Source organism: Pollicipes pollicipes, unplaced genomic scaffold (assembly GCF_011947565.3).
Source record: "Pollicipes pollicipes isolate AB1234 unplaced genomic scaffold, Ppol_2.1 Scaffold_3087;HRSCAF=3621_pilon_pilon_pilon, whole genome shotgun sequence".
Taxonomy (NCBI): Eukaryota; Metazoa; Arthropoda; class Thecostraca; order Pollicipedomorpha; family Pollicipedidae; genus Pollicipes; species Pollicipes pollicipes.
The window spans coordinates 39,789,326-39,814,480 of NW_023596225.1; the positions used below are offsets into that span (position 1 = coordinate 39,789,326).

Consider the following 25,155-nt stretch of genomic DNA (forward strand, 5'->3'; position numbering starts at 1 on the left):
TCTCAACCTATGTCGCTGTAGCTACCCATAGCGTACCAAAACTAAGGTCAATGGGACGCCATAATTGAGCTGGAGAGTTATAAATCGGTCTCAAAAGACCCTTTTTACATTAAGAAGCCCTTTTTCTCTGGATCATGAGCGACGTTTTTAATAAACTAGCCCTATGCTCTGGAAAGGGAGCCCCAAATTTGTTTTAAGGAGGCCTGCGCTGGCTCCTCGAGAGGTTCCCTTTACGAGCTAGACACCCCTGCTCTAGGATAGGAGTACACGCCGGGACGTCTGCCTGGCTGATGTAGGGTGCTTCAGTTATCATTTGTGCCATGACAGGAGTCGTCTGTGCCGATCAATACGGATTTGGTCGACTTGTCTTCAGACCTCTGCCTCCCTGTCGACGGACATGTGGCCGAGCTGTCGGAGGTGCCGTCGCCGACAGCTTTTCTTCGAGACTGGTACTCTCGCAGAACAAGCCCTTCAATCGTCCGGGGGCTATCAAAGACTGGCAGGCCTTCAAACAATGGACACCCAAGTTATTCAGGTAGGCATGGGCCGTTTGGGTCGCGTGCTAGCGCTCTGAGGATCCTCCTCTCCACCATCGCCACTCGTATCAGCCGTCTGAACGTGCGCCCACCTATGACATGGTTTAGGTATGCCGAGGGACGCACGCCGGCCGACGCGACCGGCGTGCTCCACGTCACCCACCGGGTCTGCGCGGCCGCCACCAGGCACCTCAGACCCGCGGCGGAGGGCGGAGGCAGCCCCCACCGAGATGTGCAGCGACGCGGGCGCTCGGATCGTTCAGGAGACACCCCCTCCGGCGCGAGGATGCTGAGGCGGCGGGTCCAGCCCAGGCTCCGACCGGCGGCGATTTGACGCTGCGAACAGTCATTGTATGCCAGAGGAAGATGCTGCACGTGTCCCAGCGAATTTTCGAACTTTTTTGGGTGACCATCCTTCTGGTTACCTGTTTGTAGAGCTCTAAGCTGTCGAAAGTGTACCTACGGGATTTCGCATATTCAAATCACAGCTCCAGCACGCTTATACAATGTGTGTGACGGATCTCGAGCTCAACATACCATGAATTCACGGTTCTTTTCCAGCAGCCTCGGAATAACCTGGGCTCGCTGTCGTGTACCCTCCGGTTTCCCTTCGCATTGTGACCTGTGATATGCATTACCTGTTCATGTAACTAACCCCTGCTAGCAGTTGGGTAGGCTAATATATATATATATATATATATATATATATATATATATATATATTATATATATATATATATATTTACATGAATTTCCCTTTCCATGTACCACCACACTACTCATGTTCAGCCTTCGGGAGGAGAGCCACTACTGCCCCCCCTCCCCCTGACCCGTTTCTGCTTCCTCCTGCCTGCACATTCCAACTGCCCGCACTGGTACGCTCGTTCCAGAGAAACTTTTGGCGAGAAGCCGGTGACAGTGGCGGTTACTCTCCGGACGGTTACGCCGATGCCATTGCCGGGGAGTACCTGGCCCTGCCGGAGAGCGGAGCATGCCTATGGCACAGTTCCTCGACATTCTGGAGGAGCCCAGCAGGCACAACGGTATGCTCGAGCGCAGGCTCGCCGTGAACGTGCCATTCATCTGGTTTAATTGAATGAAACGGAAGACGCATGGATGCAATTTGAGCCAGTGGCAACTTATCTATTCAGCCGATGTAGATCCCCGGATATTTAAGGGCGTTGTTGTGAAGCCCATAGAAGGAGCACAATGTGTGGGGGCGGGTGGAGGACCGACCTGCGTCTTTGTTCACTATTCATTTCCACGTTGTGGGCGGCTTGCCCCCCCCACCCCTCCCCCCCCCAATGAGGTAAATCATCTGTTCATTGATGTGAGCAGACTTCAAAAATGGCGGCCACTTTGGCGTCTTGTCGGTGGGCAGTTGTCATCGATCTGACTGAACGAACCATCGGATGACTGGGTTGCGTATCAGTATAGGACTTGTGGCTTGGAGCTGATAGGCACCGGGCTGGGGCTGTCAGACGTGGGGTTCGAGCTGTTGTAGCTTGCTGTTGCTGTTGTACGCACGAGGGCTGGGGCTGCTTGTCAGGCACGCCCACCGCTTAAAATAATCATGGCGTTCTGCGTCATCGCAAATAAAAATGTGAATTGTAAGCTGCTTTTGCTTTCCGGCTCACATTCAAACTAAGAAGATTTTATCGTCTGGTTATGTGGCATGGATCATACCGTTGTGTCCAATCATCGACAGTAATTTGGCCTAATGGTGACTCGAACACACGCCCAGCTCGCTTTGTTTGGTGTTTTCGCAATGTCGTGTTTTCTTCGCATAATTATGTTTTATTCTTCAGGCGGTGTCTACATTCAGAAACAGAACTCCAACCTTACCGACGAACTACCGGAGCTTCTGAACGGCGTGCCCTAGCGACATCTCGTGGATGTCGGAGGCACTAGACAAGTCGCCGGACGCCGTTAACTTCTGGATGGGCGACGGAAGAGCTGTGACGTCACGTGGGTTCCTATCTCTCACGTTAGACTGAGAGATCATTATCCTCGTGATGGCCGATATTTGAGGATTGGCTGTCTTTGTATGCCCGGTATGGGTGCATCTAGCGCTGGCAGTCAAGATGCCCTTATTAATCATATGTGTTAATGAACAGCAATTAGATGAAGCTTCCTCGGAACATAACTCAATGATGAGGTTATTGGCGTCAGTTTTTCCGATCTGACACCGATCTCCCTCTACGGCACATTGCACATGCTAAATAATTCATCAACCGATTTGTTGTATGTGAATGAACACTCGTCCTGACACCAGCCTGATGTGACTGCACCTGTACATAAACACTGCACCTCTATATCGACCGCTGCGCCCGTGTTGCGACTGCCGCGCATCGCACTACCGTTCCGTTGCAGTGCACAAGGACCACTACGAGAACATCTACTGCGTGGTGCGCGGCCACAAAGACGTGACGCTGCTGCCGCCGGCGGCGCGGCCGCGCCTGCCGCACCGGCTCTGCCGGCCGGCCACCTACCGCGAGACGGACGGCCAGTTCCGCCTGGAGCCGGCGCCGGACGGCGCGGCCGTGCCCTGGGCCGACTGGGACCCGCTGCAGCCGGCGGCCGGCCCGCCGCGGCCGCTGCACTGCCGCCGGCGACCTGCTGTACCTGCCGTCGCTGTGGTTCCACCACCTGCGGCAGTCGCACGGCTGCGTGGCCGTCAACTACTGGTACGACATGGAGTTCGACGTCAAGTTCTGCTACTACAAGCTGCTGGAGGGGCTCAGTGAGGCGAGGTGACGGTCTCTGTTCCCGGCAGGGTCGGCGGCGAGGAGTGCCACGCCCATGGCTGAGGCTGGGGTCCGGCCCTGAGGACCGAGTGGAACAGGTTCGGTGAGGACAGGTGACGGTCTCTGTCCACGGCGGGGTCGGCGGCAAGGAATGTCGCGTCCGTGGCTAAGGCCTAGTCCGGCGCTGATGACTGAGTGGAGCAGACCTAGTGGCTGCCATGGCTGTGACTCTTGCTGCTTGGATTCGGCGATATTGTCACTGCGCAGTTCCTTATACGAAGACGCTCCGCGGGGCGGCTTCGAGTGCTCGTTGTGTTGCTATGAAGTGCTTTTGATCTGCGATGCCTTGCGGAGTGCGCGTGGTGTCAATGCAAATAAATAGCGTGGTGTTTTTCAACCGAACCACGTGCGTCGTCAACGATGATACTGAACCGAAATGTCAAGTATCGTGCACTTCCAGAAGGAAACTTATGTCTTATTTATCCGATATGCTGCGATTCATTACGCAAGAGGCCTTGACCTGCTCGTCCACGACAGCCCTCGGGATACTCATAGGAGGGAAGTTTAGGGTAAAAAAGGGGATTGTCAGTTGGAGTGGCCATCGCAGATTGAACACCGCCTGCCGCTAGATCCTATAAAGGAGAGTGGGGCGGCAAAACAGCATATATAATCGTCACGCAAAATGCCCTCGAAAGGGTTTACGCACAACTTCAGAGCTTTCTGACATCAAATGAAATATGCATGTGGTGCTCTTATTTTGCGCTTACTGCTGTCGCTATGAAAAAACCTATGATGCGATGTACCCTGCGGGTACATCGCATATCGCAGTGATTTCTTCAATGACTGGTCCGCGGTGTGCAAAACTGCTCTCTCCTTGCCTTCACTGCCTATTTAATTCTGTTGCTGAACAAACGAAATTTGATTTTGTCACATATCGGACATACTTGACTGCTTCCATAGACCAGGTGGCCTGACCTAACCCACGAATGTGAACTTACCGACAGCACCGGTTCATTGCCGTGTAGCCTTACTCATCCTAATGAGCTGTCTTCGTGCATAGTTTCGTGCCATGTCCATTGCTAGAAGCACTCTCGAATACTAAACGTCATCATGCGCTACCAAATATTTATTAAAATGTACATGCCGACTGAACGGCGGCGTGTCAGCTGGTGTGATCACCAGCGAAGCCACTGGTCGAGCGATTCTTAAGTCATCAGGCCGGAAAGAGCATGCCTTCAGTTGCCATGCCCAGTCAGTGACATTTTTGACAGGGTTGCATCTTTGCGACCACCAATTGTACCGCCAAAATATTGTCAGGAACAAGTAGCTCGATTATTTCAAGGTGAAACCGCGATGTTTTTTAACACCCCACTGCAGATTCCTCATTTAGTAGGCGTGCTTCAGCAACAGTCCAATGGCATTACTGTTTCAACCCCGCATTCGTATAATTAACATGGAAGACGTATAATTTTCAAATCGCCAAAAACCTGAGGAACACCGGCGGAAAACGGGTCCGAATCTCAGTAACCAGGCATCGCAACAAGACGAGATTAACGTACTAACGCAGGAGGAAACGGGCAATCGCGCCCGTAAAAGTATTGGTCAAGCTCAAGGCGTGCAGACCCTCACGCGGAATCCTGCGCAAATTTGGGCTCGCCCGAGGTCTCGACTATTAGGGCAGGTAGAGATGTGATACCAGCCGTGCGACGCACGCGAACGTGCCGTCTACAAATGAAACAATGTCATCTCTATCTGACCCGTAGGCGCGCCGGCAATAGCCCACGAAGCTAACAATGACACGTTGTCTTAAACAGGCTTCAGCCACATGTCGTGGGCTAGAGAAAGACAGATTGGGTCATGCGAGGTATATTGGGGCTTCAGTCCACTTTATTATGACCATATTAACTCAAGATGCTAAAGCTGTTTCCAACAAGTAGTCCCGCCGTAGCCACCACGAACGCGCACTATTCAATGGCTTCACCTCATCGACTGAAATTGTATGGCCCTGACAGGCCTAAAGTCAGCCAATATTCCACCACATCTAGCACGTGGCCACTGAACACTACTACACCTCCACCTGCCACACTCAAAAATAGGGCGTTCTTATGAATTTCTAGCTCTCCTATCCACATGCCTGCTAGGCCAATGCATCACGTACACATTAGTCTAGCTGGCATGTTGCTGACAAGAACTTTCTGACGAATGATTTGTCGGAAACATTCTGGCTCTTCAAGTGGATTGCTGGGAAGATATGCGCCTAAATATATGGTATTGCGCAACAAAAAACTCAAGCTCACTTATCTAGGTCGAATATGTATTTATCGCGCACTTGTTATCTGCTATGCATGTATGGAAATACACCACACTTGCTGGAGGAGAAATGGCAAACAAAAGTGACATACACAATAAGCACAAATGCAAACTACAGTTAGGCAGAGTGACGCCTGTAAAAGTTACGCGCATGCCCGATATTCACTTGCAAAAATATTGATATGCCAAGAGTGATGGGTCGGGCTGTATTGCTAAATCACAAATCATGGCTTGGATGAAGCATGGCCGACACCATCCTGCCGTGAGGTAAAGCGCTTCGTTTCCAAAATTGCGATAATTTCACGTACGGGCTTCCAAAAAGCGGTTTCGTAAGCTGCCAATACAGCGAGCAATATAGGCAGCCTTGAATGGTTTAAAGACAAGACAGATACAGAAGAGTTTGTATAATTCCAATATCGTGACGACACGATCTATCAGCGTCGTTACAATCTATACCAATTGAGGTCAGCAATGCGGCTTATATCGAGCGATCCGACGGCGTGTGCAGACCTCAAGTCATCGAAGAATGCTGGGATACGTCGGGATTCAGTTGAGCCAGATACATTTTGAACCGCAGCTAACGAAAACTGAATATTTCTTTTAGTGCCTGATCCTCCTGAAGGTCAACATAAGTAATGATTGCATGCAGTTTGACAATGGCTCAATGGGTACATCGATTCACGACATCCAAGAGAGGTGCCTCATTCTTATTATTTCGAGGGAGGTGTATGAAACCATTGTGAGTGTGGCTGCATTTGTCACCTGGCTCAAAGATAGGGCAAACGCAAATATAATAACACCTGATATAATCCGTCATAAGTCCACTATAAAACCAGATCGCCTATCAAAGCAATCACCTATGCAGTGCACAACCAGCTTGAAGGAGGAGCCGTCCATGATGCGTGCAGCTGATTGGCTGTAGCTGAGGTCGCCTAAGAGCGCCGCGATAGGAAATGCGCACCGCACGGCCGTACAAAAACAATGTCGCTCGCTCGATTGAAGTTTTCGAACGCATGCCGTCCACACCGCCGGCGCAAGTCGCCAGCACCTCCTCAGTCTGAGAGGAGAAGCGTGGCCTATAATAAAGAGATTGTCTTGCCTCCTCGGCAGATTACGTCTCATTATACCTCTTCCAGTCCACTGCGACGGCATCGCTGTTCCCCGACGCACATACGCCACAGCGTGTCACCCTCTGACGTGGCGGCGTCAAGGTTTGCCGTCTTCCGCGCGCGCCAGGCGAACTACCGTCCTCCACGGCCAGTATGACGTCACCACGCTCCCACACTGAGCTCGCGCCACCGCTACAGCTTCTCGTCCTCCCACGGCACGATGGCGTTGATGTTGCGGACACGGACGCGGTCGCGGTCGAAGACGGCCGTGCGGGGCCGCGACAGCCGGTGCCGCTGGGCCGACTCGGCCTCCGGCGGCGGCGCCACCGCGCCCTGCGCCCACCTCACGTCGTCCCCCTGCACGGTGATCGCTGGCGGTGGCGGCTGCGGCGACGGCGCGGCGTCTCCCTCCGCCGGCGGCGGCGGCGGCCGCAGCACGAGCTCCGCGACGGCCGGCGCCGGCGGCGGCGGCACCGACAGGCTGGGCGGCGCGCGGTTGAGCGCGGCGGCCAGCTCTGGCCGCAGCGGCGCCGGAGGCAGCTCCTCCACCAGCGCCGGTCGACAGTCGCCCGCCGGCCGGGCCGGCGGCCCAATCGGCGGCAGCCGCAGCCCGCCGCCGGCCTGTTGCCGCTCGGAGCGCAGCTGCCGGTAACTCTCCAGCACCTGACCCTCGAACGGGTCGAGCGGCACGGCCAGGCGGTCGCGCGTCGGCGCCAGCGTCGCGGCGCGCGCGAACAGCGCCGGCAGCTCGTCGTCGGAGCTCGGGTCGGGCGCGAAAGCCGCGTTCTCGTGGCCGCCGCCGGGGGTGAACACGGCGCTCGTGACCTGGCCGGCGCCGACGCCGAGCAGTGCGTGCGCCGCCAGGCCAGTGCCATTCCGGGCGGCGGCGGGCGCCAGGCCTGGCGCCGGACCTGGCGCCGGGCCGGGCGCGGGACCGGGCGCGACGCCCGGCATCAGGGGCCGGGCCAGCGCCAGCTGGTCCAGCGCCGAGGTCAGCGCGCCGTTGAAGGGCGCCGCCTCGCCGGTCAGCGCGCGCAGCACGTTGGCATCGCTGGAGGTGACTCCGGACCGCGCCGACGGCCCGGCCTTGCGACCCTTGGCGCTGCCGGGGAGACCGCATTGTCATGCGCGGAAGTCCTCACGCGTCTCACACACCCTACGAAATGTCGTTGTTAGGTGATCCGCGATGCGTCCCTCAAGATGACAACCGTAGTTTAACCCGATAATGAACGCACCCCGTTGCATCCACTGTTCCGTATACCAAGCCGTGACGGCTCACATCGTGCGGCAAACCTGCAATAACTACCTTTCACGACCCGCATGTGAACTAGCATTTGTCGCGCATGATCCCCGCATGGTCATACATGAACATCACGAGCTCACCATCGCTCCAGCTAACTACCTAGCTCCGCCGCTGCGACCGCCACGCGCTCTACGGAGGCTGCACGGCCTACCTTTTGATGGGCGTGGTGTGGACGGACTCGAGCCCCCACATCTCCTTGCGCAGCGCATCGCCTGTGATCCGCCGCCGCTTCAACGCCTTCAGAGTGACGCGTCCGACCCTCTGCCACAGCCGCAGCGGTAGCGTTAGCCAGCCTCGCCACCAGGCAGGCGAATAGTGGGGTGGACAGGCGGACAGTGGGGCGGACAGGCGGATAGTGGGACCGACAGGCGGACAGTGAGGCAGACAGGCGGACAGTGAGTCAGACAGGCGGACAGTGGGACAGACAGGAGGATAGTGGGGCCGACAGGTGGACAGTGGGGCCGGGCCGTGCGTGAGTCGCCGGAGGTGGGACAGCGTTGAGCAATGGTATTATAGCGTCGCTTTCGTTACCTGTTCTCATTGCCACATTTCCTGCAGTCTTGGCCGTTGCATATGTTGTTGGTGGCATCACTGGTCGCTGCATCGACACATGGAGCTTGGACCACTGGCCTCAACTGCTCCCTACCATCAAGCATTCACAACGTTCCAGTGAAAACAATGCGTGAGAGAAGCGCGACAGGTTTTCTAACAGTACGGTTCCTACTTGATTCTACCACGCATCAGTTACCACTGGACCAGGTAAGCTGCTTTCTTCAGACTGAAAGCCTCCATACCAAGCTTTAGAAGAGTTTCCCGTGGCCCCATGCCTGCCCACCTTCCAGTTGGTGAGCGCGCCCTTGCGTTGGCGAGCGCGCGTTTTCGACTTGGACTTGATGACGACGACGCCGCGTCGGTCGTCCCCGCCCGGCAGCGGCAGCGAGTACGCCTCCAGGTTGGACTTGCACTTGTCGCTGCCGACGCCACGCTCCAGCGTGATGACGATGTTGGCCCACTGCGGTACCGGCGGGGAGGGGTGAGATTCCAAGACGGGAACGGTGAGCCTCCCAGGCGGGGAGGGGTAAGATTCTCAGGCGGCGGGGTGAGCTTTCCAGGCGGGGAGAGTATGCTTCCCAGGCGGGGAGGGTGTCCTTCCAAAGCCGGAAGGACGTGCTTTCTAAGCGGGGAGAATGACCTTCACCGGCGGGGAGGGCGTGCTTCCCAGGCGGGGATGATGAGCTTCCCCGGCAGGGAGGGTGCGGTCCTCAAGCGGGAGGGTGAGCTTCTTAGACGGGAGGGCGAGCTTCCCAAACGGGGATGGGCGGTGGGATCCGCCAACAGCAGCCTTGCGCCCACCTTGCTACCTTCAACGCTACAAACATGTTAGCTTGAAATAACTTTCAGGTTCTGGCCACGTGACTCATCGCTCCATGCTCATGTGTAGCGTCGACATGGCTCGGTTGCCAGTTGTATTAGGGGCTTGGCCCAGTTGGTACTTGAGACAGATTGAATTCATCAGCCTCGGCAAGAACTGGAGCAGTGGGGGCATTGTTTCAGACCATTACACCTACAGCACCAGCCTGATCCAACGTGCGCGTATATTTCACTGACACTCACTATTTGTTTCAGTGATTTTCGCAATGTTCGTTTAGGAACTCGGCAGCTTGAATACTGACTTCGCTGGGCGTTAAACGTACAGCTGGCTGATTACAAGTATCAAAAGCTTCAATAAACCCCACAGCACTTAAACACGCGCTCGGATGCGGTTAGTTTGGCCACCCCGGGAGGTTTTTACTGAATGATATATAAAAAAGCGACTGCGTAGCCACGCCAAATTTTGCCTTGCTGAAGAGAACGGAATAGCGAATCTTTTGGTGCCAACACTTTAATTGTACTTTGTGAGGTCACTGAACTATGGAGGGTCAAAGTCAGGTCATGGATTCAGCGAAGGCAAATTCTCGGGAATCGTTTAATCTAAAGCAACAACCGAGTGCTGGGCGAGGCCATACATCTCTGATATAGTATCTCACGCAACACAGAAATTGAATCAACATATTTCATTGACCTAGGGTCAGGTGTAAAGGTCAGGCCAAGGTCAAAGCCAGACTGTTTTTTACTGGAGAGCTTGCTGCATGAGGTAGTTTCTGGGGCTCATTTTGAATTTAGTGATGACAAAGACCGCATCATACATCTTACATGAACTTCTTCAAGGTTAGAATAGGTTACTGACCTAAAATGACCCGGATCAGTATTTTGTTTTTGGTAACATACCGCCCAGCGTACTCATTGACATTCGCCCAAGTGCAAAAATCAAAGCAATGTTGTATGATTTTGGTCACCATGATCTTCTCAAGGACAAACAAGGTCACTAACCTTAAGTGAGAATCAGTGACCTTTTGCTTAGAACAGGTATCTAGGTTCACGGTGGTTGCTTGGGAGGGTCTGGGCGCACTTTCGACGCCAGTCTGGGCTTTGACCTTGCTTGATCTTATTTGATAGGGTGCCGGTAGTGCAGTGGCTAACACTTCCGCGTTACCTACTGCGCATCTGGGAAACCATGGGTACAGGCTCGATTCCCCGCGGTGCCCGCCCTTCCTGCCAGGGTGAGAGGCAGGCACTTTATTTGAGCAGAAAATAATGAACTAGGAACCCTAAACTTAAACAAAACTGGGTTCACATACAGGCCAACATACTCCGTGAGTTTGGTGCCTCCCACCCTCTTGATTTTTGAGATCTTAACGGGTCAAACTGATGCCACACCCAAGCGATGGGCATTCAACCGGCCATCCAGACGCGTGTTAAACAATTCGCCATCGTTTTGTCGCCGTCAAAGCTTACGTGGAATCACGTGCGCATGGGAAGGAAAGCCGCCGGTGCACAGCAAGACTCAAAACAAAAGGAGAGTTCACCTGCAATTTCGTTCAAATCACGCATTCATGCTGTTGGCTCATTTCGAATGCTGTGAAATATTTTGCTTCAGTTGAGGAACGGATAAGCATGAAAGTGATTTATAACACATTTTTTGTATAAGCGTTCCTTCAGGCAGCTTGAAGAACTCACGCCGGTCTACATCGAATGACCACGTCTCGCCGCTAGCCTGGACCTTGCATCGAAAACAAAACTAATGCCACCCAAAAGTGAGCCTTCCCTCAGTGCTCCCGATTTCCACACGATTCCTTGTACTTGGTTCGTTTTACTTGTTCGCGCCCCGCATTCGACAGCCTCATCCTGGAAGTTGCCTGTCTGCACCTGAAGGGCTGCATGGGTGACACGTTCTTTACAAGGCGGCATCGTTTAGCGCAACGTGAGACTGACACGTGTTCCGCTGTGATCGTCGCTTTGTGCCGCTATGCGGTGCTTCACCGATTCCGGGTTATCACTCCGCGCGAGCGCACACTCCATCACGGCCAAGCGGGACGTGCCGTGCCGTAACTGCCTCGTGGAGCACGGCATCCCTCACCGGCGCACCGCTGCAGTTTGTCTTGACATGACATAACTCAGCGCTCCTGGAACCGCCCCCGCTGCGAGCGGCCGCATCACGCAGCGATCACCGGAGGCACGCGACACCGGGCTCGCCCCTGCCGTCGTCGATGCGACCTCTGAAGGCGGTCCGGGACTCGGCCAGGGCCTGTGACCCGCAGCCGTGCATGTTTCATACGGCGCCGGCGGCGTTCTCGGCCCGTTTCCGTGCCGGCCGGCCGTTTCCCGGGCTCCTCACGGCACGCGGTCGCCACGCAACGCGGCCGCTGCATTAGCGGGGTACTCTCAGGGGTGAGCTTTACTGCCCAGCCGGACCCCGCCGCCTCGGCCGGTCACGTGAGGGCGCTGCGAGTCGCGGAAGGAGGTCCGGGCTTGCCGTGATTTGGTGGCGATTACCGCGGCGGTACGGAGAAATAACGAAGGAAATTGGAGCGGCATGATGTCGGTGGCAAACACTGGAGCTCCGGCTTGACTTCAGGAGCTTCTTTGGTATGCATTAAGCTGCTGAAGTTACATAACCGACACGGCTGCACTAGGCCTGATGACTTTGGTGTCATTTGCTGAGAGGGATCCAAATCCGGGCGTTCATGAGTAGCGCGACTCTGTGTAAAGTGATGTGATGGCTCTCAGTAGGGGAGTCACACGTCAGGAAAACCTCGGGTCGATCTACAACTTCGACCCGCAAACACCTCTCAGGACACAAAAAGGCCGAGAAGAGCGGAAAAGGCCCTGCGTTAACGCGTGACTAGTGCACCAACCCACTGTAGTAGCGACCGGCGCGCACTGCGCTGCGGTCCTCGGCCCACCGCCAGCTGATATAGTTGGTCACGTGGTGATCTGGGCAACCAATCACCGATCATCCCTCGACCTCCGCAAATTGTTTGGGCCAGATCCCAATAGTCAGACCTCGGGATTGATTTCATACTCAACGTCATGCGCGTCGTAGAATCCAGCGTTCGCGGAGACGTGCTACGCGAGCACGTGACCTGACTGGAGAGCAGGGCGGGGCTCATTTCGAACTGAACGCGTTCAAACAGCTCCGCCAAACGGTGTGGTGGTATCGGAAACTGACTTGTCCGTACCAGTCGTGACTTAACCAGTCGTGACTTTTGCGAAGAGCCTGATCAGCGGACGAAAAATATCAGAAGGTTTGAATGTCCACGAAGCGCTTGGCTGGCCGGCCCGCCTCGCCACGTCCTTGCAGACTTTTACGCCCACCTCAAGCAGACACGTAACTCAGTTCCGAATTCTGAAAATTTACGGACTGAACTCGGCGCCGAAGACTTTTGGCCACATTAATTTTAGGATAAATTTGACCGAATGTTTTGCAGGATAGCCCATTCGGGCAACCCTTCGGTGCAGGGGTTTAGTTTCCTCTTCAGTTGGAGGGGAGCTTCAGATCCCTTTCTCTCAACTTGGAGTCCAGTCCAACTTTGATGAGAAAGTGGGCCCAATCCGGGGATTAAGTTCATACTTTACGGGGCAGGCTTCACCAATTTTCACTGCTCAGCTTCCCAAACCAATTTTGCGAAATTGCTTCCGTGCTTTGATGACCCGAGGGGTCCGACGTCTAGTTAAGTGCGCACCGAGCTTGGGGGACGGCGATACAATTAGCAAAATCATGCGTGAAACCATGCTGCTGTTGCTATCGTGGATGGCCATTCGGGCAATGCGTGCAGTCAAGCTACAGTCAGCACCTGTTTGACCCACTCCTTCTCGCTCTGCTGCACCACGGTGGCGTAAGTGTTCCCCATCATGGCGATCAGCATGTTGAGCAGCAGGATCGGCACCAACACCATGAACAAGACGAACGTGATGAGCGTCAGCGGGGCGTAGGCGCTCCTCGAAAGCTCTCCGAACTGAAACACAGACAGACGCCATGTTGGAAACATCCATAGGGAATAGTCAGCTATCAGCTGTTGAGGTGACAGAATGCGTATTGTTACACACTGCTGGAGTTTTCGAACCCCGCCATGCAAAGACAGCTGGAAAAGAAGTTTCGTCGCTGATCGCTTTGCTTCGTCGCCTCGTCGCTGGTGCCAATATTCCACGTACACACCTTAGACTATCCCGCTACTGCAGACCATTGTAACGACAACGTTTAAGTTCAGACCGTTTTCCAAAAAAGTGTCAAAAATAACAGAATCGACTATGAAGAGCATACACCCTCCCAGCAAATTCAGTTCTGCCGTGTTCACCACCCGACTAGGGTCGTCGACAGTGACCTGCATCAAAGTCACTGAAACTAGGGCCGCCCGACTAGGGCCGTCGGCAGTGACGCACATCATAGTCACCGAGACTAGGGCCGCACCGACTAGGGCCGTCGCCAGTGACGTACATCATAGTCGCCGAGTGTCATGTGAAAAAGACCCATCCACGTGTCGATGTAGGTGGTGAACTTGGACGTGGCACGGTTGGGCGTGCCGCGGTACAGAAAGAAGAACGCCTGGGTGAAGGCCAGCAGGAATATGGAGTAGATGATGAAGAAGGTGACCATGTCGTTGGTGATTATCTTGAAGACCATCGTGACGAACGGGCCAGTCAGCTGAATTGCCCTGAAGCAGAATGGGGATGGTCAGAGAACATCTGCGGATAAGTTTTTCCATGCAATTTCAATGAAAAGTCAAGGACAGCTCAGCACGCTAATTATTAACGATTGCCATGCGTTAGAAGTGGATCAATGAAAGACCACTTAATACGATCACAAACGGCCACACCCTCGATACTGCTCTCCACAGCCGCCGTCACACGCGTGACACACTGGTTGGCAATCGGCGAGCGAGGACATATACCAACAGTGCCACCAGCTTTGCGAAAGATCCCTTCTGCCTGCCAGCTCGCGGTGTGCGGCACACGCACCCAGCGAAGAACATGAGATGAAACCAGGACCCGGGCACGGCCACGGTCAGCACGAGCTCCTCGACGGCGCGCAGCTCGAACACGCGCAGCGGCACGCAGCCCACCAGCGCCAGGTTGGAGATGTTGAACGCCAGCTGGATCGGGTCGTGGAACTGGAACGGGGGAAGTGGAACGTGGGACGGCAGCCGGCGCCGGCCCGCAGTCAGAGGCACACGCGCACACGCCGCCGCGGGAACCGGAGGGACGGTGCCCTCGCTCGTGGCGGGTCTTGACTCAGACCCGCAATTGGCCAAACTGGCTGACCTTAGCTCGCCTCGAGCCAATGTAAACTGCGTACTTGTTTGCATCTTAAAGACTCTTTAAACTTGGATCCGCCGTTATTGTTTTTGTTATTACGAAAATGGTGTTGATGCTGCTTATGATGACAACACAGAAGCAGGAACCCAAGCGTCTTATGCCCTTTCTTGAAGCATCTTTATGTACACACACGGCATTCATCGAGGTCTTTCCCTGTATTCATATCATTCTTTTCCCGAGATATCTAGCCAGCCTTAATCAGTACCCATTCGTGTGTGCTGACCTAGCACATCACGACTTCTACAGCGCATGATGGTTTGAAAATTCAGCTAACCAGCAATTCATGGAGTTCACACTGTTGAGTTATATGGCTAACACGTAGCATCCATATAACACACTCTTCCTTGTCCTTGACCCAAGTTCGCCAGGGTGAGGAGCGTATCCCGTGTTACCAGCTGTATGATGAAGGGCACGAGACCCTGGTTCTTGATCTCGCTGCCCGACTGCAACACCAAATAGTACATGCAGCCCAGCAGCGTGGTGGCCTCGAAGCAGTAGCGGGCGATGTCTTTGGACGTGGTACCGGTCAGCGTCTGGCCATACTCCGGCCGTAGGTACATCGCCAGCGAGATGGACAGCAGGTGCATCATCATGATCATCAGCTTACGCAGGAATTCGGCCTGACAGGTACAGAAAAACGCTGTGTTTTGGTAAATCGGTGGGGCTCGAATTGATCCAGTTCATAAATGTCTCGCGTGTTCAGTGATCGGCCATAGCATTAGTCTTAATCCCTCACTAGTTCCGAAAAAAATTGACCAAGCCAGAAATCCCAATAAGCATCCAGCGCTGGCCAACAGTACAAAGGCGGGCGAACAAGAACTTATGTGGTTGAAGTGGTCGCCCTGCTGTCGGTTACGGCTGGTGAAGGCATAACAACGTTAATATGGGTAGCCAGTTTCAATGTCACGTTCAATTTTAGTTTCCCAATCGATTTGTCTCGTCACAATATCGAAAGTAATGCTAGTTTCGTCGAAATTATCACACACGATGTAGACCACTATCTGGTTCAAAATAGATCCCAAAACACTCTAACAACTTCGATTTTTAAGGGCACGCAATCGCACGGCGGCCAAAACATCTCAACTGCCTGCATGTTTTATCTGCGCAAATTGTTCCCGTGAAATGTAACAAACCCGGGCGAAGCACTGCCACTTCTCCTCCAGGAGGCGCTGGATGATGCCACCCTCAAGCATGTCCAGGTGCTCGTCTTTCTTGCCGTTAAGGATCATCATAAGCGCCGAGTTCCAGTCTGGGAGCACGAATATGTAGGGTGAGTTGTCTGGACCCCACAAAAAGACGCTAATAGGAACAACTTGCCTATAGAAAACAGCCTGTTGGAGAGAAAAGCCAGTTCCCATCCAATCACATTGTAACAGTACGTTACAACTCAAACCAGCTGTTTTCCTTCTTTGCCACGCGCAGCTTCATCCAGCCCTACCAAAATCGAGCCGTCCGTGCACTTCCGTTCCTCGCAGCGCCCGCTCCCCACCCTGGAGCCAGCCCGCTCCCCAACCCGGAGCCAGCCCGCTCCCCACCCCGGAGCCAAGCCAGCCCGCTCCCTACTCTGGAGCCAAGCCAGCCCGCTCCCTACCCCGGAGCCAGCCCGCTCCCCACCCCGAAGCCACCCCGCTCCCTACCCCGGAGCCAGCCCGCTCCCTACCCCGGAGCCAGCCCGCTCCCCATCCCGGGATCAGCCCGCTCCCTACCCCGGAGCCAGCCCGCTCTCTACCCCGGAGCCAGCCCGCTCCGGGTGCGACTCACTGGTCTTGCCGTCTGGTCCGATGGTGTCGAGCGCGTTGAGCGGGTAGGCCGAGCAGGTGATGTTAGAGTAGCGCCAGAATTCGATGCAGGTGAGCTCGAGCATCTCTCGGAAGATCTCGGAGCGGGCGAGGCGGCAGGCCAGCGTCAGCGGGGTGAGGCCGACCCGGTTCAGCACGCCGTTTTTGGCCGGCCGTTTGGGGTGGCGCAGCGCGTAGCCAAACATCTCCTCCGACTGGCCCTCGCCCTGGGGACAGTGGTCAGGTCACCACTGGGTGAACCCCACCCTGGGGTCAAAGACATCAGGACATCTTCTTCGACTGGTCCTCGCCCTGGGACAGATGAGTCGAGAAGCTATTATCGTCTGACCTTCGCCTCGACGGTAGCGAGGGCCAGCTGATGATAGTCAAGAGTCAAGAGTAAAAATATCATCACTGACTGGATTTTGCCCTGTGATAATGGATGAAAGCAGTACCACCGAGTGCCCCTCATGTTACACACACGCACGCATCATAGCACCAGCTCTGAAACTATTCGCCGTCAGGCCAAGCGCGTCCTCGTGGGCACCCTGACCATGTAGAGGTTGTGACAACTTCAGCTGTTCCGCAGTCGTCTCTAGACTGCCAGAAATCTACCTATTTCCGTAAAACAACCGTATGGGATGGGTAGAAGACAACACAGAGGTGAATTGTTCTGCACACTGCTGCCACACATTGGCGAGCTGGGTACTGCTAAACATGGACAATGCGGTGAGGTTTTTAAACAGGAACGATTACTCGAAGCAAAAGTCTACGCAAGTGAAGTTAGAAATCATAGCCATGTCCACCACTTGACCTCGGAAGACCAGCGAGCACGTGTAGCTCAGCGGCCAAGTAAAGAACCCTCCTCTGGGCGTGCAGCACCGCCACCACGCGTCAGCACGCGGCTCCAGCGCAGGGCGGGCGGCCACACCTGCTTGTCGCAGACGACGATCATGTGCAGCACCATGTTGCCGAACGAGTCCTGGGCGTTCGGGTCGGCGTCGCGGTCCAGCAGCAGGTTGTAGCAGGTCTCGTTGTTGCAGCAGGCCGCCCAGTTGAGCAGCGTCTCGCCCATGTACGCCAGGCCCTCGTAGTCGGTCTGCGTGCGCGGCACCTCCCGCTGCTGGTCCCGCGGCAGGAAGAAGCTGCCTGCCGCGCCGACCAACACGTTACGTCCGTGCTGCGCGCGCTCGGTGCGCCGGCCAGGACACGACGGCCTAGCAGTCATCGCAGAGCCCGTCGAACATGGTGCGCGCGGTGCTTTTTTGTTTTTGTTTTTGACCGCGCTGCAGTTTCCGATGACGGAAGGCATGGTTGACGCGGTGCGCATATGCCACGCTGTCGTGGTTACCCACGCCAAGAGGCCGGCTTTTATAATGCGCTTGTTCGTGTCGCGCTGCCATGCACACTTCTCAGCTAAAAGAACGGGCATTGAGCGTGCGCTTCACGAAAAATAAGAGCGATACCAAATGTCGACCTGGCGACCAAAGGATCAGAGTCTTTGTGTGGAAGGAATGAAAACTCTTCGGTAAACCAGATGGTGGGTCGAGATCCATGTAATAGCGTCAATGTCCGCGGCTTTCTCTATAGCCCACAATTTAAGCTTATGGCAAAAAGTAGTCTACAAGCGTCTCACCATACCACGACGACAAGCAATATTGTCGGGACGTTTTGTTGGTCAGCTCCGCGACAAAACACGTTAAAAATTGTCAACGCTTGCGGCAATATTGTGCATGTTCTCAACGGTGATATGATAGTCAAAGAAACAACACAGACAGAGCAAAGAAGCATTGCAATTATTAAAATAACACTCACCTATGGCACGTTGATCTACCTTTGCGTTGGCCTCTATCAATTGCGTCGCCACTTCATTGTTATTATACGCTATTGCTAAATGCAGGGCACTGGCACCTGCAAACCATACGCACACAAAAAAGTTGGTAGGTTATATAACCCTGTAATTTGTAGAATTATGAACGAATTTTTATTTCAGGCTGTTGATATAATTGTGTCTAACCACAACAATGTTACGAGGATGTGGTGAATTTCCTCTTTTCACGTTAACAATTGCTTTATTAATTTCTCAGGTGGGATAGCTGTAAATGTATCGGCAAAGGCCTTAAAGCGAAATGCCCCATGTACGTAAAACCTATCTATACGTGCAGATTGCTACGCGCACACTAGAGCATATGAACAAGTGCACAAAGACAATCCGTAGCACGACCGTACCCAACAGGGAAGGGGATTCGGGAACGCCGTTGGAACAACATACGAGGAAGGGAAGCACAGCGGTCGGGGTCACTTTATCAGCCGTGAACTGTTTGGGCCGATTCCACGCCTCGGAACAGCGAAATGCAGGAGGACGTCTGAGCCAACCCACCGGCGCACCTCGGGCATCAGTCCTCACCTAGGTACTCTGGGCCCTCTACGACGTCTACAGCCAGTTTGGGGAAGCACTTGAGCAGTATTTTGGCGATGCGGGAGTGGGCGCGCGTGTTGCAGATGATGAGCATGTGCAGCAGCGTCTCGCCGAGGTTGCCGCGATACTGCATCTGCCAGCAGGCCTCGTGGTCCTGCCAGAAGTTGAGCGGGTCGAAGCGACTCTTCTCGCCGGGCTCCATGTTCAAGGCGCACTGCCGGCGGAGGCGCGCAAGGCTGTAGTCAGCGCCGATCGGCCAGCGTGTGGCGGGCGCCTGCGAACGCTCGTGACAAGCGTGCACGGAACGCAGCTGCTCTTCTCACACGTGTAGGGTTCGTGTGGCTGGTTTAAGCTAAGCGCGGGCTTAGAGCATAGGGGTTGTTGTTGTTGAGAGAGGGGGAGAGAGAGAGAGAGAGAGAGAGAGAGAGAGAGAGAGAGAGAGAGAGAGAGAGAGAGAGAGAGAGAGAGAGAGAGAGAGAGAGAGAGAGAGAGAGAGAGAGAGAGAGAGAGAGAGAGAGAGAGAGAGAGAGAGAGAGAGAGAGAGAGAGAGAGAGAGAGAGAGAGAGAGGGAGGGAGGGGGGAGGGAGGGAGGCAGCCCGATGTACAGGGCATCATACCCGGTGGTCGTGTGTCCGTATATAGGGGCGCTCGGCACGCGCCGAGTCTCACAGTCGTCCTGGTACCGACTGGCACGGCCCGCTCGGCGCACAAAAGCCGGCCGGGTCACGCAGCCGGCCGGTCACGCGCCCCCTGCCCCTGCCCCTGCCCCGCCCCCCTTCGCTGCAGCTCCGGCGTCCTGAACCTTGAAACAATTCGGGACCAACGGTGCGGCGCATTTCTTGGCTTTGAAAGACTTGACGGCATCTCGAGACAGTTGTCGGCATAACCCAACAGCTAGCAGCGTTGGCTGCTGTTGATTGGGGTTTCAGGGTGCGTTGGCTACCAACATCATGCTGCGCTAAAAGCTAAGGTTAAAATTGTTTCGATGGTCTTCACGCGTCCAACACGCATCACTCTACCCGTAATCACGAACTCTGCGTTGAAGTCCAAGCCCGTTGAAAATGCTTCGAAGAAACACCTCCCCTGGCAATAGCTGGCGATCCACACATGGGAAGAGAGGCTGACAGGGAGCACCCTTTATGAGAGGATCATCCTTTTATTCGTGACATCCTCGACCTGCATTATTGCCACCACCGCACACCGCCATCCGTCCGGTCATAAAGGAATGGGTGCATGCAAACATGCTTGAGCAAAAGTGCGTCCAAATAGTTTGATGTGGCCGGGTCTGGACGGCTCTGAGTCTGCAAACATGCACAGCTGGCCTGGCGTATTTCACTCAAACAGAGCTTCATATTGCCGTTCCATTTGGTCGCAGTATTGCGATGATTTGGGATAGCTTAGCAATCTTAACAACTTAACAAACGTGACCTTCTGACATAATAAGTGAGGTCATCAGTAGCCTGCAGGCCAGCAAACTGACGTATGTTGGAGTCTCACATCCATTCGACTTAGCATTTTGAGTCATCCCGATCAGCTGATTGGTTCAGGAAATATCTAACAGACGTCATACGCTCCGCCACCACTCAGCAAATGAAAGGTGACAAGTACCCCAGGGGCCGTCCATAAATTTTGCTATACATCGCCCTCATCCCTTCCATACTTATCATAACATCCCATGGATGGATGACCCCTCATCCAGCAAATGCCGGGTAAGAGGAAAATCCCATCAGAAGATTTATAGTCGTATTCGTAAGCAGTTCCATTTAGTTTATAATCCCAATGGCATTTCGGCTCACAGTTAGTTTTTTCGTTGGTTCTCTATGCATCTAAGGAACAAAACTGGACCATCGATTCCCCAAATCGGATGAGCTATGGATTTACGCGGAGGCAATTTCGCCTGATCATCACCTTGAAGACTAGCGTCGCGTGTTGTTGACGTGTCCAATTCAGCACCAGATGAAAAGTCGGGAGCCACAAAACACCGTCATCTATAGGCGTTGGTAAAACCCGCGGACTAATCCAACCAGTAGACACGAAATGCTGTTTTCTTTAAGGAAAAAAAATAAAAATTTGCGACGACCTGCTGAAGAGGCACCCCCCAAATGCGATCACTGATTCTGTTGGTTCAGCACTCTACTCACTGAGAGCGGATCAAAGCATGCGTGGGGTAGGGGGAAAAGGGGAAGAGGAAAAAGGTCTGTCCCTAATGTGACGGCCAGATGCTACCACATTTTTTTTAGCGTCCCGATGACGGTTCAAATTTTGTGGTATTCAGAGCATTCCCTTCACTTCGCCCCGTCTTAACGTCCGGAATTGTGGCACACGTGGATCTTGCAGATGCCATTGAAAACCCACGCATATTGCCATTGCTTTGCGTTGTTTTCTAATTTGTGAGTGTTGAAAGGAGCTCAGAGGGCTTATGCTATCAACGTTTGTCTACTGCTTGAATGTAAAATATTGTGTGATGTTAATACAGGAGTGCCAGTTGCTTAGAGGGACCCGTTCCACATTTCTGATGGGGTTTTGAACCGAAATCGTCATTTTAAAGGATCATTCCGTGCGGTTCACAGCCCTGCGCTTTCCAAGACCTAAGCCCCTAGAGATGCTGAGCTACACGCCCGCGAAGATGTGCGGACTATTTCGGGGAGACTATTGCAAGGTTTTCTTAGGCACCCATGACATCATAATAGCGTCATTTAAATCCTGTCATTCCATTAGCCATGCGGCAATTAAGGTCAAGAAAAATATAATTGTCGAGACGTTCATATTTGGCGTTCGTGAGCATAATTTTCGGATATAACGGTAATCCATTGTCCTCAATCAATGTTGTGCAAGGTACGATGATGTAATCAAGCAACTAAGTATTGAGGAAAACTTACTAAACAGAGATATTGTGTTATCTACAGCATTCTTTTCCACTTAAAAGCATATCAACAGTTATAAGCGAGCTTATTTCATCATATTAGCTTGCTTCAATATCTTCAGTTGTGGAACATTCCTTTTGAGCCGGTTCGGGGGGGGGGGGGGGGGGGGGGCTGAGAAAATAAATGGACCTAACTTAACCCGCACATTCAGATTTCTCCGGATTTCAGCTGCGTTGATTTGCGCCCTCGATTCAAACTTAGACTTCTAACCAGAAAATAAGGTCAGTTCCAAAGCACTTTTAATGTTGAGGAATTGCTTACCATTGCAGGCAATAGTGATAGCATAATGGTGGTAAATGATGATGATTTTGATAGTGATGTTTCGAAGTACCTAGTGTAATAGTAGTTCAGACAGTTGCTGCATGTCACTGGCTCAGCATCATTTTTTGCTCATATGCATGGGGGGGGGAGACTCATCCCGAAGTATACAAAGTGACACCTCAGCGTCTGAGGGCTTTGTGTCTTTTAACAGGAGCGTATTCACGTAGCGGCCCCAGAACACGTTCCTCTTCTCTTATCAAATTAACTGTATGCGTTAATAAAGCATGTATGAATGTTGGCGGTCAGAATTCGAAATACACATGTGAAACTAAAGAAATAGAAAATATACGGGTGTCTTGCAAGTTTTACAAATAAATTGCGCGAGCAGCATTAAGCTGGTATTTCAGATAAATATTGGAGTTGTACCCTTTCCCCAACCCTCCCATACCCACCCCGCTATTGGGGATTCCTGTGTACGCCACTGTTTTTACGCAAGATGCTCGGCGCATTCAACGAAAACAAAAAGGCAGACACCTTAGTGGCAGAACTCACCCCGTGCTAAACGCAAATCCATGGCTTGTATGTTACCTACCACGAAGCAATGATGCGGAACTCCAGCATACGAATCAACGCCCCTGGCTTTCCGTAGCGTTACCCCTGACATATATGCCAGACATCAAGGTTGAATTCTAAAAATCGGCACTTTATCCCATGAACAGTTGGTTGTCAGGCCGAATGGCAATATGGAGTTGTTAGCTATTGATAATATACATAACTGCAAATACTTTTATAAGCTATGTTCATGCTATAGAAAAAGGTTGAAAGAGTCAACCTACTTCGCATCACAGCTTTTCCATGGCTAAATAACAGACGTACAAGGACAAAAGTACGTTTTGTTGAGGAATGCGTCGCACTGTCGATAAATGAACCATGGTACCCGTAGGAAAAACGCGGTCCTGACGGGAAAGTTGGTTTTTGAACCAAGCTCGATGGGTATCCGTTAGATATGAACAATTTATTCCTCAATTTTGAGCACACCTCACTTTTGGGCTGCTGTATTAGACCCAAGACACTTTGCTCCTTCCATTTGCGTGTGTTTACCTCCCTCACACTCATTTGAGCTTTAAACGAGATATTCGAACTACAGTGACACTTGTCTTTTTCCTGTAATTGGTTACCCGATAAAGTTAAACTTTTTTTCTTAATAAGTTAAGTAATAGATACATTACAAGTACATCCCGCAGACCCTAGCTCAGACAAACGCCTGACGACAGCCGGAGGGTCAACTGGTCGAAACTTTGTGTGCATATCACCACACCAGACGAGGACGACAGTTAGAACAACATTCCGTCCGTGAAGCATATCCTACACCCGCATCTGTACCAATGTGCACATCGTGCCTGCCGCCGCACCTCCGCACGAGCGTCGTACCTCGTCGCGTGTTTTGCCCCGCAGCTTCCACTTGAGGTACTCGGTGCGCGTGATCTCCTTGCCGCGGCCCTCGTTGTACATGAAGACGGAGAACTGGTCCAGGATCAGCTTCTCCACCTCCCGCCCGCCGCCGATCCGGTACGCGTCGAGCAGCTCGCCGCCTGCGGCACCCGCGGGTCAGGCTGGGTCAGCTCTGGTTGTGTGGCCGCCGCCTGCGGCACCCGCGGGTCAGGCTGGGGGTCAGCTCTGGTGTGTGGCCGCCGCCTGCGGCACCCGCGGGTCAAGCTGGGGTCAGCTCTGGTTGTGTGGGCCGCCGCCTGCGGCAACCCGCGGGTCAGGTTGGGGTCAGCTCTGGTTGTGTGGTCGCAGGCCTGCGGCACCCGCGGGTCAGGCTGGGGTCAGCTGTGGTTGTATCGCCGCAGGCGGAACGGCCGGTGATCTGATAAGCGTGGTCATGCGGCAGCAACCATCCGTCACATCACGCCTATGCTGTGGATGTGATTCAGCTGCAGCGAAATGAATGCAGCACTTAGGCCGGCTTAACTTGCATTGAAAATGGTAGCGACTAGCACTGCAGTCTCCTTTACGCTGTTATACAGCTGACGTCTACAGTCGCTCGGCTGAAGGCGTGGTGAGCCGTGACGGCCCGGCACCAGCTCCGGCGGAGCACCACCCGTGACGGCCCGGCACCAGCTCCGGTGGAGCACCACCCGTGACGGCCCGGCACCGGCTCCGGCGGAGCACCATCCGTGACGGCCCGGCACCAGCTCCGGCGGAGCACCACCCGTGACGGCCCGGCACCAGCTCCGGCGGAGTACCGGCTCCCACCGGCGCGTGCGCGGCGGTTACCTTTCTTGTAGTTGGCCAGCTTGTAGAGCAAGCACTGCCCCTCCTCGTGAGACTGCGAGATGACGCGATCAAGCGCCGCCCCGGGGTCCTTCCAGACCGAACCGCGGCTCTGCAGCTGACCCATGCTAGGGCGCGCATCTCCTCCAGCTCATCGAGTCACATCGCCTGCGGGCGACACCAGACCCCGTCACGCTCAATGGCCCCTCAGTCCTACTCACCTGTCGAACCGGAAAGGGGGCTGGATACTGTGTAGTCCTCTTGCGAAACTTTGGGTTTTGATTCGTAAATGGGCGCTTTTGAACTCCAGAAATGTTGGAACAAGGCTTTGATTACGTCATTTGTCCGAATCAATGGTCTGCTTGATATCAACATACAAAACCGAATGCTTCTATTCAACCTCAGGGAATATCTCCAAATGGTTTTGCAAACTGGTCCCGTAAAAAGCCGCAACGTCGAATGTTGCAAAAAATATTGAGATTAATTCTCAGCCCGAGACATTACAAGCTGGCAGTCTTCTCTGGGTTTGGTTCGCTGGCATGATGTGACGCACCAGTACACCAACAGCGGGATAGCTTGCACAAGGCAAATATTTCGCGGGCGTTCAGATCAGTACGACAGCTAGATTTGGAAATTATACCTACTACCGTGATTGCAAATCAAACTGTCATGTGTCAACTGTGGAAAGGCAATTAACGCTAGTAGTGTCGACAATCAGCGCCAAACTGCAATCAGAGGACCGCGCAGGTGTCGATAATTATAATAAAAGCATCAGAGGGCCGATGTGTTCATCACATT

The 25,155-nt window shown here is 53.6% G+C and overlaps 2 protein-coding genes across 2 annotated transcripts in view; one reads left to right on the top strand and one right to left on the bottom strand.

Moving 5' to 3' along the window:
- The window catches only part of LOC119090145 (bifunctional peptidase and (3S)-lysyl hydroxylase Jmjd7-like), an 8,668-nt gene extending 5,004 nt beyond the window's left edge, over nucleotides 1-3,664 (top strand). Inside the window, 7 exon segments of the mRNA XM_037212938.1 lie at nucleotides 1,427-1,466; nucleotides 1,469-1,514; nucleotides 1,517-1,579; nucleotides 2,345-2,412; nucleotides 2,414-2,504; nucleotides 2,910-3,141; nucleotides 3,143-3,664. Of these exon segments, the coding sequence (XP_037068833.1) occupies nucleotides 1,427-1,466; nucleotides 1,469-1,514; nucleotides 1,517-1,579; nucleotides 2,345-2,412; nucleotides 2,414-2,504; nucleotides 2,910-3,141; nucleotides 3,143-3,293 (691 nt within the window). The 3' untranslated portion in view covers nucleotides 3,294-3,664.
- Nucleotides 3,665-5,089: 1,425 nt separating this feature from the next.
- On the bottom strand, nucleotides 5,090-24,484 carry LOC119090146 (transient receptor potential cation channel subfamily V member 6). The gene is made up of 15 exons (XM_037212939.1): nucleotides 24,361-24,484; nucleotides 23,512-23,672; nucleotides 18,884-19,082; nucleotides 18,292-18,387; nucleotides 17,408-17,625; nucleotides 16,460-16,685; nucleotides 15,832-15,947; nucleotides 15,091-15,318; nucleotides 14,342-14,493; nucleotides 13,821-14,037; nucleotides 13,180-13,341; nucleotides 8,841-9,017; nucleotides 8,157-8,266; nucleotides 7,725-7,804; nucleotides 5,090-5,118 (listed from the first exon to the last, which is right to left on the bottom strand). Exons 1-15 carry the CDS (start codon nucleotides 24,482-24,484, stop codon nucleotides 5,090-5,092), a joined length of 2,295 nt encoding a protein of 764 aa, XP_037068834.1.
- Between the last annotated feature and the right edge of the window lie 671 nt (nucleotides 24,485-25,155).

What these genes read in the sequence shown, in the direction of transcription:
- LOC119090146 (XM_037212939.1), bottom strand. Translation starts at nt 24,484, where the DNA reads ATGGGTCAGCTGCAGAGCCGCGGTTCGGTCTGGAAGGACCCCGGGGCG. An exon ending in GGGGCAAAACACGCGACGAG is followed by an intron (nt 19,083 to 23,511) that starts GTACGACGCTCG and finishes GAGCCCGGCGAG; the next exon opens with AAGAGTCGCTTCGACCCGCT. An exon ending in CATCTCATGTTCTTCGCTGG is followed by an intron (nt 14,038 to 14,341) that starts GTGCGTGTGCCG and finishes ATTCTGCTTCAG; the next exon opens with GGCAATTCAGCTGACTGGCC.